The 13636-nt window shown below is 39.0% G+C and overlaps 1 protein-coding gene across 9 annotated transcripts in view; it reads left to right on the forward strand.

Moving 5' to 3' along the window:
• Positions 1 to 13636, forward strand: part of SP100 (SP100 nuclear antigen) — a 98779-nt gene that overhangs the window by 30559 nt on the left and 54584 nt on the right. For all 9 annotated transcript variants that reach the window (XM_077869165.1, XM_077869166.1, XM_077869170.1 and 6 more), the window contains 6 exons: positions 3840 to 4002; positions 5161 to 5329; positions 8112 to 8195; positions 10229 to 10291; positions 10944 to 11093; positions 12501 to 12584. In XM_077869165.1, the coding sequence (XP_077725291.1) occupies positions 3840 to 4002; positions 5161 to 5329; positions 8112 to 8195; positions 10229 to 10291; positions 10944 to 11093; positions 12501 to 12584 (713 nt within the window). The remainder of the gene's footprint in view (positions 1 to 3839; positions 4003 to 5160; positions 5330 to 8111; positions 8196 to 10228; positions 10292 to 10943; positions 11094 to 12500; positions 12585 to 13636) is intronic.

Raw genomic sequence — 13636 nt, forward strand, 5'->3', positions numbered from 1 at the left:
ATAATTCATGTCCTTTTACTCTGTGGCATCTTTTTAAAGTAATTATCTTGATATGTTCCTCCTCTGCAATTTCCTTGCACAGCTTTCTTGACTCCAATTATGTGGCTATTAGACCACCTAAACCTATCTTAATGCTCTTATATTTCCTTCAGATTTACTTTTATTTCCTTTTAATCTTTTAATTTTCTGGGAAACTTCTTCAACTTTATTTTAAAATCATTTTAGTAAATTTCTAAAAATCAATTTAAAAATTAGCTAAGATTGCAGTCACTTTCTCTTTCTTTATATCCTGTGGTGCAGTGTGTATTCTCAAATCTCTCTAAAAATATTGGAGGTTTTGAAAGTTTCTCATTTCCTACAATATCTATGTTTCTCTTGGGATAACTTTTTCTCTTTTTGTATGTTATTCTTTCTGATATTTGAGAATTTTCTCAAAACTATTCTGACCTGTGGTTAACTGTTCCTACTTAGAAGAAGGCTCTGGAAATCAATTGATATGATTCACTAAATTAAAGAATAAAGAAGGAAAATCATATAAATATCTCAGCAGATTCACTTGATAATATTCAACATCTGTCCATGAGAAAACTCTCAGCAAACTAGGAATAGACAGCAACTTCCTCAGTCTCATTAAAAATACACACACACACACACACACACACACGCACACACACAATGTATACAGCAAACATCATATTTAATGGTGGATACTAATCTTTTTCTAAGATTGGAAACAAGACAAGGAAGTCAACTCTCATCACTTTTCTTCGACATTGTGTCTAAAGTCCTAACCAGTACAATAAGAAAGAAAAATAATTGTTGGGAAAAGAAAAGGAATTTTGCTTACTGATTACATGATTATTTATTTTCTATAAAACCCAAAAGAAATCTACGAATACATAACTGGAATACAAGAATTTAGCAGGGCTTATAAATACATGGTTAATATTTTTGAAATCCAGTTTTATTCCCATACAATTATAGCAAGCAATTTAAAAAGCAATACCATTTAAAGCAATACCAACTTAAAAAGCAACACCATTTCTAATTGGGAATAAGTTTAAGGAAAAGTATGCATAACTTCTTTTCTTTAATTCAATTTAGTTAATATATAGTGTTTTATTAGTTTCAGAGGTAGAATTCAGTTATTCATCAGTTGTATATAACACCCAGTGCTCTTTATATCACATACTCTCGTTAAGGCCCACCACCCAGTTACCCATTCCCCCCAACCCACCTCCCCTCAAGCAACCCCCAGTTTGTTTCCTGTACTTAAGAGTGTCTTATGGTTTGTCTCCCTCTGTTTTTATTTTGTTTTTCTTTCCCTTCACCTTTGTTGATCTCTTTTGTTTCTTAAATTCCCCAGCCCAGATGTGTATGACTTCTTTACTGAAAACTATAAACACTTCTAGGCAGAATTAAGGAAAACTAAATAAATGGAGAGCTATAAAATGTTAACAGATTGGAGCTTAATATTGTTAAGATACAGTTGTCACCAAATTTGTCTGAAGTTTCAATGTAAACCGTATAAAAATCCAAAAGGCTTTTCTTATAAAAATTGACAAATTGATTTTAAGAGATATATGGAAAACCAAAGACCTAGAAAAGCCAAGCCAATTTTTCCCTAATTGACTTCAAGACTTTCAATAAGCTATAGTGTGCAAGCCAATATGCTATTGGCATGAGGATGGACAAATAGATCAGTGGTACAGAATAGAAAATCCAGCAATAGACACATTCTTACATTGTAAGTTGCTTTTTGAATATTTTCATTAACTTGTGGTAGGCGAAGATTTCTTAGTACATTAACATTATTAACCACAGAAGAAAAGAATTGATGGATTTGGCTTCATCAGAATTAAAAATTTCTCCTCATCAGAACACATGGTTAAGCAAGCCAAAGGCTGGAAGAAAATGTTCATAATACATAAATCAAACAAAACACTTCTTTCCACAATATAAAACAAACTGCTACATATCAGTAAGTAGTAAAAGACAACCCAACAATGTATATAGGTCAAAGACTTGAACAGACACTTTACAAAAGAAAATGCATGAATTGCCAATAAGCATACGAAAGTATGCTCAACATCATTAGTCATTAAAGGAATACAAAATAAAATTATAGGAGATACCACATCATACACATGAGAATTGCTAAAAATTAGAAAAACTACCTCTAATAAACTTTGAGCAACAGTATGGCAAATTCTAAAATGGCTAAGCACACTCACGCAATGATCCACTCCTAATTATTTACCCAAGAGAAATGAAAACATCATGCCATAAAAAGATGTGTACAAGAACAGCAGCTTTATTCATACGAGTCCCAAACTGGAATCAATCTAAATGTCCATCAACAGGAAAATGAATAAGCAAATTGTGGTAGGTCCTCACAATGGAATACCTTCAACTGCAAAAAGGAACAAACTACCATTCATCCAATAGCATGGATGATGAACAAATGTCAGGCACAAAGCATACATGATGTATTATTCCACATATAGAAAACCCAGTAAGGGACAAACTTCACACATGGCGGTAGAAAAGTCAGCCTTTTTGTTTGCCTTTGAGAGGCTGCCTGGCTCCAGGTGGTTAGTTTGTAGGTTGAGGGGTTAGAGGTGCACAGTTCTGTTGTAAGTTTTCAGTTTCAGTTTTATCTTCCTTGTGATCTCTGCTGCCTCTTCAGGGTTCTTCAGGGCATGCTTTGTTTCTCTTATCTCTGGAAGCATCCTCCACCTACAAGAGCAATTAGCACTCTATTGGCCACTTTTATCAGAAAGATTTTGATTGAAATCTCTTTTGTGCTCATTGCCCCACCATTCTTTTTGTCATTGTGAATCCAATTTCTTTATTATCATTTTAGCAGGGCTTTTAATAAAAGAGAAGACAAGTGCTTCTTTTCCATCTGCAATCTTTGAACTGAAACATCTCTTTTGCAGGAATTTGACACAATAATGTGACATTATTATTCCCTGAGGCATACGAAGTACTGGGAAGTGGCAATAATTCTCTTTTGGTTTGACAAAGAAAGCTTCTGAGTCTTCATAATACAAGATGTTGATTAAAACATTATTATCAGAGCAATAAAATGATCAACTAAAAATTGGAATTATAGATGGGTTTAAAATTACTTTCACAGGAAACATCAGTGATTTCTGAAATTCAGATGCCTGAAAAATTCACTATATATAACACTAGCACAGACTTATATTAACACAAAGCAGGACCAGATGTCCCAGGAGAAATGTTTGATATTCTTGTGATATTATCTATTTATGCTGTTTCATGTCATTGTTAACCACACCGTATCCTTTATAAATTAGTTTTATAATGCAGGATGGTATTTCTTTGAACAACTATAGGAGAAGAGCTGGGTTTTTTTATCTTTCTAATATTATTTTTCTCTTAGTTTTAATTATTTTCAAGGTTAGACTTTTATCCCATTGCTTTCCTTTTTTCCTAGTTTTATTGGAGTATAGTTTATTCCATTGCTTTTTATTCCTCTTTTCCTTCTATCTGGATTTTGTTTAAATTTAAATTTTTTTAATTACAAAATATTTCAGATATGTGAAGTTATCTTTACAATGGCTTTGATCCAGACAGACTTGAATAGACTTTTTCAGTTCCATGTTTAAGTCTTTTTTGACCTCCATGCTTTCTTTCTTCATCGTATTTTTGCTCATTGCTTCAGTTACATTTATTCTGTTTCTGCTCAGGACCACTTACTTAATATATGTTAGCTTTTCCCAGCTTATCCTTCATATATAAATCTTACAGCCACCACAAGCATCTTGGAATCTCAATGACAGTTTTCACATGGTATCCTTCCTTTCTAGGGCAACTATAGAAGACCAGAACATTGAGGAGAAACTTGTCTATGAGACTCTATTCAAACACTTCAAAAGATACAAGGTGGAGATTTCAAGTGCAATAAAAAAGCCATTTCCTTTCTTTGAGGGTCTCCGGGACCGTGAACTCATCACCAATAAAATGTATGAGGTAAGTGATGTTTATTATCTCATAGTCTGGTAAACTGGCCCCAAATGAAGTTATATTTTGATATCCTTGACCCAAACATCAAGCACAACTAACTGACTGAGGAGTCTCCTATGAGTGGGAGACTTTTTCAAGTATTGTTGCAGCTGTTTCTGTAAGGTAAAAAGGGAAAGGAGACTTAGTTGTCCCCAGAGACAGCCCTGCTTCTCTGTGCCGCCCACTGGACTTGGGTTGAATAGCACAGCAAATGGGCTAAATCTGAAGCGGGAGTGCTCCATAGATGTATAATGCCTTGTAGGAATGCAAAGAATATAGTATGAACTGAGAATTAAAAGTAATTAATGGGTGATGGGCACTGAGGGGAGCACTTGTTGGGATGAACACTGGGTGTTATGCTATATGTTGGCAAATTGAACTCCATTAAAATAAATAAATAAATAAATAAATAAATAAATAAATAAAGTAATTAATGAATTGATGTATAACTTAATTATAATTTAATAAAATAATAATTGACACATATCACTTCAGTGGACATCAGTTTGAGTCCTTAGACCTGAGAACATTAAAACCTACAGGGAATTGATACCCTGTTAGGACAAAATTTGAGAATTGATGATTGTTATTCTTTCTCTAACAGTTTTAGGTTTTTAGGGTTCTTTTTTCTCTTTCTTTTTTTTTTTTTTGTAATGGTATTTGTGGAGTCTTGGAATTTGGGATTGATTTTAGCAATAGGCATTGCTGGAGATATACAGAGATGCAAGTCTCCTTTTTGCCCTATTAATATGCTTTCTCTATGGCCAAGTTCCCAAAAGTGGAGAACTATCATCTGGTTTCCTTGAGTTCTTCCAGGCCAAGTCAGTCCCAGGAAAACGGTAAGGGTTGTCCATGCAACAGGACAGCTGCTCATCATCTCTTATTCTATTTCTAAAACATGAAGTTAATGAGGGTGAGATCTGTTTCACAAGTGAATATTTTTAAGGAGGAAGGAATCTACTTGCTTCACTTAATATCTATACAAATAAATAGAAATTCTTAAACTTTATATGAGAAGATACTGATGGAGGAAAATTGGAAGACATTATCCATACAATCTCTTTCTAGGGCTCTTCTGTAATCTGGAAGTCTGATTTACATTTTCTCCATTCAATATGTTTTAAGGACTGTCAAGAATCTTGTAGAAACCTGATCCCTGTACAAAAAGTGGTGTATAATGTTCTCAATGAACTGGAGAAGACATTTAACCTGCCACTTTTGGAAGCATTGTTCAGCGAGGTCAACGTGCAAGAATATCCCGATTTAAATGGCATTTATAGGAACTTCGAACATGGTAATTAGGTTTATTATCTACCTTTTGATGCCCAGGGTCAAACTTTTTTTTTTTTTTGGACAAGTATATATTGAGTTCCTACAATGTGCCACACACAGTGCGGGGGCAGTGGGGACATAATAGTTAAGAAAACACAAATCATGAACCTTCTCAAAGTTAATGGCATAATGGCTATGGTACAATACTCACCTAGAGGTCTGCTTAACTGAGCATTTAGACTCACAGGACAACCAGAGCTAAAGTGGCATCAGATTTACTTAGAAGGACAAATGACAGGAAACAGCATCCCAACAGTGCAGGCTGTCTGTGGGACTTCTTGTGGAAACCCACACAGCAGTCCACCAAGTTGACTACTACCCGCCTCGGTGTCAGCTTAGTTGTGGATATAGGACTCACCCTGGCTTAGCAGCACCATGCCTATGGGTATTGATATGTCACATAATAGTGCTGTAGTCATAACTTTCAGGACCTCACGAGGGACAAACCTAGTTATAAGTCACCACTTTGGAGGAAGACCAAGTGCATGTTGTAGTCTGTAGAGAGTCATTCCCCATCCACATGCAATTTACTAGTCATTTTAACCCTAAACTAGGTTTTTAACTAGGCCAATGATGACCTAGTAGAAGAAAGGCCATCATTACCAGGTTTCCAGAGTTATGAGCCAGAAAGTTAACTCAAGGTCAAATTCACCCTTAGAGAAGGAGAATAGGCTTTTTAAACTCTTTCTCCACAAGGGGTGAAACAAACATTATTCAAATAATCACCAAACAATGCTTTGCCAGGTGTTATACAAAACTAAAGGTTTGATTCTCCATTTTTTTTTCCTGGGAAGGCATGATTTTATTTTATTTCTTTAAATTTTTTACTTTATTTTAAGGTTTGTAAGAGTTAAGAGAATGCTTTTAATAAATATATATATATATGTATATATATATATATACTTTTCTTTTAATTACCTAGAAAATGTTTTATTCCAGCACAGTTTGGTGTCAGTGGAGTTCTCCAGATAAGGGATAGAGACATCATAAGAAGAACATTCCCATGGCCTGGGGAGGGCTGACACTATGGGATCACACATGTAGTGTGAAAGGATCTAGTGTGTCTTCAAAGACAAATTCAATTCGTCTCAGAGAGTGAGAAGCAGACTGTAGGGCTAATTCATGAGAGATAAATTTGAAGAAGATTTTAGGAAATCTAGCATATAAAGCTAAGCAATTGGAATTTTATTAATAGGCAATAAAGAGATATCAACAGTTCTTATAAGCAAGGAAATTAAAAAGCTGTGGTAAAGCATGTAGTCTGTTAACTTGTGTCAATAGTAACCTTAATCTAATTAACAAAGTAATTTCTCCAAAAAAACAAACAAACAAACAAACAAAAAAAAAACAAAGTAATTTCTATAGCAAATCAGTCCAGTTAGAAATGGAATAAAGGCAATTAAGGCAATATTATATATGTGACCAGGATGTCCCAGGCCATGGGAACAAAGGGAATGGTGGTTACTGCCCACATCTCAGGGACTCTGATTCTCTCCAGGTTAAGTGTCCACATCACCTGCATTAGGTTCCAGGTTCTCCCAGCTGGGGGGGACCTGCACCTACACTTGCTGCCACCCACCTGCCCCTGGGGAGGTAGCAGCTATTGCCTCTCAGACTCTGTTGTCCACAGAAGCTATGGGTCAGTGACCCAAAGTCAAGAATCTGGGGGCTGTGGAGTGGGGTATAGCACTCTTTCCTGCTGCTTGGTGCCCACCTTCATCCCACACTCAGGGCCCCCTGAGCCCCCGTGGGACTGCTCGCTCACACTGATCCCTCAACCCTTCCCTTTGTTCTCTTCCTTTCTTCCACCTGGTTTTGCCAGGATCTGAGTCCAGGTCGTGGGATGACAAAGCACCCATGGTTCCCACTGTCTTGTGGAACTCACCCTAGCAGGCCCTACCCCAGGAGGAGCTCTTGCCATGAGCCCTGGGGCAGCAGGTTCTCTTCCTCCCTGGTGTCCCCTCCTCCCTGGAATCCCTGTAGACATGGCCCCATCTCCCTCTCCTCCCTCTCTTCCCCATTCAGGCTTCCTGGCTTATTTCTTTCCTCCTATGTGTGCTGGGTCACCTACAGGCAGGGGCGCTGGGCTGATGTCCCTGCCTCCCCTGGTTGGTGGCCTCCCCAGCTGCTGGGGCAGGCCTGTGGGCCATCCTCCAGCATTGCAAGCTGTGCTCCCTGCTCAGAGCTGAAGAGTGTCCTTCTTTTGCTCCTGGGATCTGGGCCCCTGGGAGGTCTATCTTGTTCCTCCAGGTGTCCTCTGCTTTGTCTCTTTGGGAAGCACTCACCTTCCCTGCCCCAACCCTCCTCTCCTCTAGCAGCATCCTTAGAGCTTTCCCTAAGCTGCTTTCTCTTTCATACCCATGGATCTCTCTCTGAGCCTCGCTCTTCTCTGTTCCTTCCTTTCAGTTTGAACAGTTCAGAAACACATTTCACATCTATTATTTGCTTTGATATAGACTTTTCCTGGCCATCCACAAAATCTTTTACAAGAGTAACAGAATCATGATGTTTCCTTTATCCTTACATCGGAGTGGCTCCTTTCTGTGTGGGAAACGTAGACTCTTTTGCTGAGAGTTCTCTTTTCTATCCCAGGGATGGTGGGGAAATTTTGTAAGGAGGATCAGAAGCACTGAGCTTGGAGTGACCTAAGGGCCATTACAGTTACAGTTGTTAACTGTAATTTTGAGATGTTCCTGGTCTCTGATGGAATCGCTAATTGTCTCCTTCTGTCTCCCTCTTTTTAGTGGTCCAAGAGAAAATTCATTATGGAGAAAGCTATGAAGAAGAGGTGGACGAGAATCCTAATATCCAACGGAGCCTTGAACAAGGTGATTGCAAGCCAATAAACACCAATTCTCATCTGCAAAGAAGAAAAGGAGAAAGGGAACTCAGGCCCGAGTCCTGAGTGGATTTGGGGCATCAGGGAAGAAATGTTAAGGACCAAGGAAAAGGCAGGAAGGAGTGTTTGCATGAGTGTCTAACCAGAGACCAAATCCTGGAGGAGTAGCTATGACAAGAGATTCTTGGCCCAATAATCAAGACAAAGGGACAGAAACCCAGTGTGTCAGTAAACCAGATTTAAGCAGACTAACAGCCAGGAAGTAATTGTGATTTAGAAAGGTACCTGTAGGAGAAGATCAGTGTGGATCTGTGAAGGGCTAAGAATGTGGGCCCATGATCAACATCAAATGATGGCAGATGGGACCCATTTCAATGTGGGGGATGTTGTTCAGAAGCTCGGATATTCAAGGAGAAGGCCAGTCACACACAGAGAGAAAAGAGGAAGTGGTAGAAAGGTGGAGGGGTGGATGTGGGTACTTTGAGAGAGAAAAGGAGGGAAATGAAACAGAAGAAGGGGTTAAAAGACAATATAGAAATAACCATGTTATTGACATCTCCCTGGTGGAACATTTACTTTGGCAATTGTAGGTTTAGTGGCCAGGTGGCCACTGGAGGTTAGCATTGCTTATGTGCCCATTTTGCAGAGACCGTGTGTGTAGCTGGCCTGGGGTCTAATGAGCAAGGGCAAATCCAGGCATTGTGAGTGTGTGTGTGTGTGTGTGTGTGTTTTAATGGAGGTAAAATTCACATAATATAAAATTAACCCTGTTAAAGTGTACAGTTTAGTGATCTTTGGTGTATTTACAATGTTGTGCAACTACTAACTCTATCTAGTTCCAAAACATTCTGATCACCTCGAAAGGAAGTTCCATATCATTCCCAGTGTCCCTCTTTCCTGGCCTCTGGCAACCACTAATCTAGTTTCTGAATCTTTGGATTTACCTCTTCCAGATGTTTCATTTAAATGGAATCACATAAACACACCCTTCAGGTCTGGCTTTTTTCACACGACATAATATTTTCTTTTTTTTTTTTTTTAAAGATTTTATTTATTTATTCATGAGAGATACAGAGAGAGAGGCAGAGACATAGGCAGAGGAAGAAGCAGGCTCCCTGTGAGGAGCCCGATGTAGGACTCAGTCCCAGGACTCTGGGATCATGACCTGAGCCAAACACAGACACTCAACCAAGCCACCCAGGCATCTCTGCATAATATTCTATTATATTTATTCATGCTACAACTAACTGCCAGGAAGTAATTTAGATTTAGAAATCTAAATTAAAGATTTTACAAACAAGAGTTGTAGCATGAATAAATCCTTCATTACTTTTTATTAGTGAAGAGCATTCCCTTGTATGGATATATTACATGTTGCTTATTCATTTATCAGTCAATGATGGGTTGTTTTTACCTTTTGGCTGTGACAGAGCCTACATTCTTAACCCTATACCACTCTGGTAATCTAATGGAAAAGACAGAAGCATGAGACAAAAATTGGGAAATATATGCAGAGAAAGAGGCAGAAAAAAGAATACCGACAGTAGGAGGAGGTGGCGAAGAATCAGACATGGAATCCTCATGGAAGACCAATGAAACAGACTGAACAGACATATAGAGGGAGGGTGTGGAGGAAGAGGAGGTGGGGACGAGGCAGCAAGACTTTGTAGACACTAAGGTAAGGACACTGGTCAGGGGCAGCTCTGGGGACAAAGGCAGCTCCTCTATGGCCATGGGAGTCAGTATAAGCCATTGCCAGTTACTCAAGCGCCTCATGTGGGACACTCAGTGAGATGGTCTGGCCAAGGCCCCCTTAGCCAGGGATATAGCTGACCCCAATCCGCCACTCTGTCAGTAAGGGTTTGACTGCAAGGGTTGCATGGGATCCGCCAAGTCCGCATGGTCTCTATATGGATACCTGGAGGGGATCTTCAACTCCTACTTTATGAAAAAAGGTTTAAGGGAGAATGGCACAATCCATACATCAGTTTCTGAAACAAACTTTCAATTTATTCCTCCTAGGAACTGATGAAAACATATATCGAAGCCTGACCTGGCCATGCCCACCATCCTCATCTCACCAGGGTCTGTTCCTGTTTGTGGTACTCTCCAATCCTTTGTGTTCTCATCCCATTCTATCCTGTGCTGGGGGTGGGGGGCTGCTTCTTTGTATCACTGATTGCCTAGAATCTCTGTCTTTACTTCTACAATTTCCATAAGGAAGTTCCTGGGGTGTTTTCCCTGGGAGTCATTCCTTACCTTTCTCTGTTCTTCTCTGCCCTATATCTCTGGCCATGGGCCCCTGTGGACTACTTTGCCAGCTCGCTTTGTTGTTGGCTCCCTGCTGGGTTTCTGACATGACAAGAGATCAGAGAGTGGGAATAAGGGAGAACCTGGATATTTCCCCATCACTGTCTTTGTCCACAATTCTGACAGTGGCTGCATTTCAACCATGATACCACTTCCCATCCAGCAGGCCAGCCATGGGCCATCTTCTACCCACCCAGTGACCCTGACCTCTAGGCACCTCAATACCCCTCACAGCTTCCTGTTAAGTATTCTTTTGGTTACTGCCTTCTTCTATTTGGATTCCTCAGCAACTCCATCAACTGTATAACCAAACCCCTGGATTAAATTCCCTGTGCTTATAAAAGCTTAGAGTGATTTATATTTTCCTGTTGGACCCTGATTGATGCAGAGGACAAATAAAACATCTATGGATCAAAATATGGTTTAGGTACCACCTCACCTGAAAATGGACCCTCGAAGAACCTCTGTGAAACAGAACAGATTAATGCAAACAGAAAAGATACAACCAGTGACAAAAATGATGCACTAGAAAGCCAAGAAGCAAATAAAGAGTGTGCCCAAGAATCTGAGCTGGCAGGTAATTCTGACTACCTGGGTTTGCATTAGTGTAGAGGGGCTACCTGGGTTTGCATGAGTGTAGAGGGGCATCCTTATTGATGGCAGAGAATGGAGTGGTGCCCAGCTCAAAGAAACATCTATTAACAAAAAAGGGGAAACTCATGCAGACACAGAGAAGGCAGGAATAGAGGTTAATATATTGATGGGAGAGATCTAGAGGAAGAAAAGTTAGCAAGTGCTAACTTCAACAAACCTACTTATTTTTTACTAGATTAAAAGCTGGTATTGGGTGAGACCAGAATTGCCAACTTCTGCAATTTTCCTGCTGATAAAAATGTTAGATAGGCTAATACGTACTGTTTAACTGAAAGAACAATATTTGCCTACATGCAATGGAAAATATACAAAATAAGTTTTTGGTGCTTTTTCATTTTCTCAATGTTGGTATACCTCTTATTGACAGAGAAGTTGCAATGCCGAGGGCTGAAAATGGATTCTGACTTTAAGATCTTCAGAAGCTGCTAAGAAAATTAAATGAGTACACAAATAAAATACAAAACAAAAGAAATATGGCCTATGGCCTATGAGAGAATGGGTACATGCTGTAGAAATTTAAAGAAAAAAAAGATGGTTTCTGTCTAAGGGGCAAGGAAGAGAAAATCAAGATTGCTTATAGTAGTGTTAGTTTGCATACAGCCTCAGCAGTTGGGAAGAAACTGGATATGAAGTTTAAAGATACCCAAATTTGAAAAACAAAACAAAACAAAACACAATATACATTCAAGCATAGGAGCCCAGGACAGGCCACCCTAAAATGTGCCATTTCGGCATAAAGATTATTTCTCTGCCTCAATTTATACTATAAAGGAGAACCTGTACCAGGAAGAGAACTATTAACAGAGACTCCCTTTTACCTAAGAAGGAACTTATCTGTATAATAGAACAATCTTGTTTTTCCAAACATCCCCTTTCACCTTCTTGCTAATGACTACTCTGCCCTCTGTACACTCAGACCCCTATCCCTCTCCTAAGCTCATATAAGCTTGATGTTGCCTCATTGTGTTTGGAATTCCATGTCTGTGTGGATTCCTCATATGTACACCTATTAAATTTGGTTTTCTTTTGTTAAAAAAAGGAAATAAAGAAAGAAAAGTTAGGAAGGACAAACAAAGATACAAAAGGTGAAAAGTTGCAATGCCTCATCAGGGAAGAGAAACAGAAAGAAAAGTCAAAAGAAGTGAGGGAGAACTTGATCACAGAATCACCAAAGCACCAGTACTTTCATGGTGTGATAGTGGCAGTATATGTAGACAAGCTATAAATAGAAACATGAAAAGAAAAGGGAAGTCAGATGAGATGTAATAAAATGGAAATAGGCAGAACAGGGTTCTCCTGGGTCTCATCTATGGTCTCTTTTTATCCTCAGAGTCCTGTGAACAAGCATCCATCCAAGTGTATAATGGAGATATAAGAGAAGACACACCCAGCCCATTGCCCTGTGATGGAGAAAGTAATAACCACTTATCTTACCAATTTTCTAATTCTATCTTTGTTTTTCTATGTGAACAAAAGCTTTCCTTTGTTCTTTGATACTAAGCACCTCCATGGCCCTAACAACACCCACGACCCATAGCCTTGTGCACAACCTCTGGCTGCTTTTAAGGTGTGTGAGATGCAAGGGGGAGAAAGAACTGAGCTCTTTGATGAAGGGCATGTCCCTGAGGAGAGAATACAAGGAGAGAAAATATTAATAAAGTTTTAGATAAACTGATATGGAATCCAAACAGTACCATTTTGTGGAGCTGGTGAAAATAAATGTTGCAACTTGATTTTCAGAGGTGGTAACAGAAACATGGAAACCATGCATGATGCTGCTGGTCATATTTGTGAGTACAGAAGCCCTGGTGAAGGACTTTTAGAAAAGAATTGGCAAATGAAGGGACTAGGAGTGGGGAACAGTGACACAGGAGAAGAACTTTGGTGATGCTTGGAATGGTTTAGATGAGAGAAATGAATAGAAAGACAAAAATCAATGTAGAAGAGGCATACAGAAAGTCACATTAATAATTAAGAAACAGAGATCAAATAGGAGAATGTAGAAAACATAACAGAGAGTGGATAAATGGAAAATCAGTCAGAGGACAGCAGGGCCAGTTCTAGAGTGAGGCAGGGAGGTCCTGGGATATAAAGAAAATCTTGATAAGGAAAGAAAATCTTGATAAAAATACTCTTGGTATCTTCTTGTACCCTCAGCACTTCTTCTGCCTCACCCTAGGACCTGGGAGATAGTGATAAAAAAATGTTGAGAAAAAGTATGAGTAGAGAAATATACAGAAATAGATGAATACCAGTAAATAGAAAAAACGGGGGAGGCATAAAAAGAACTATGTAGAGGATGAGTTACGGGACCATGAATGAAAAACTGGTAGAAAGTGGACCAAATAAGGAGAAGACAAATCAAGACATTGTCCAATTTGAAGAGACAGTCACCAGAAAGAAAGCACAGAGGGCTCTTCCTACTGCCATTGAGAAGAGATCATTAAGGTGTCTACAGTGACCAAA

Source organism: Canis aureus, chromosome 24, assembly GCF_053574225.1.
Source record: "Canis aureus isolate CA01 chromosome 24, VMU_Caureus_v.1.0, whole genome shotgun sequence".
NCBI lineage: Eukaryota > Metazoa > Chordata > Mammalia > Carnivora > Canidae > Canis > Canis aureus.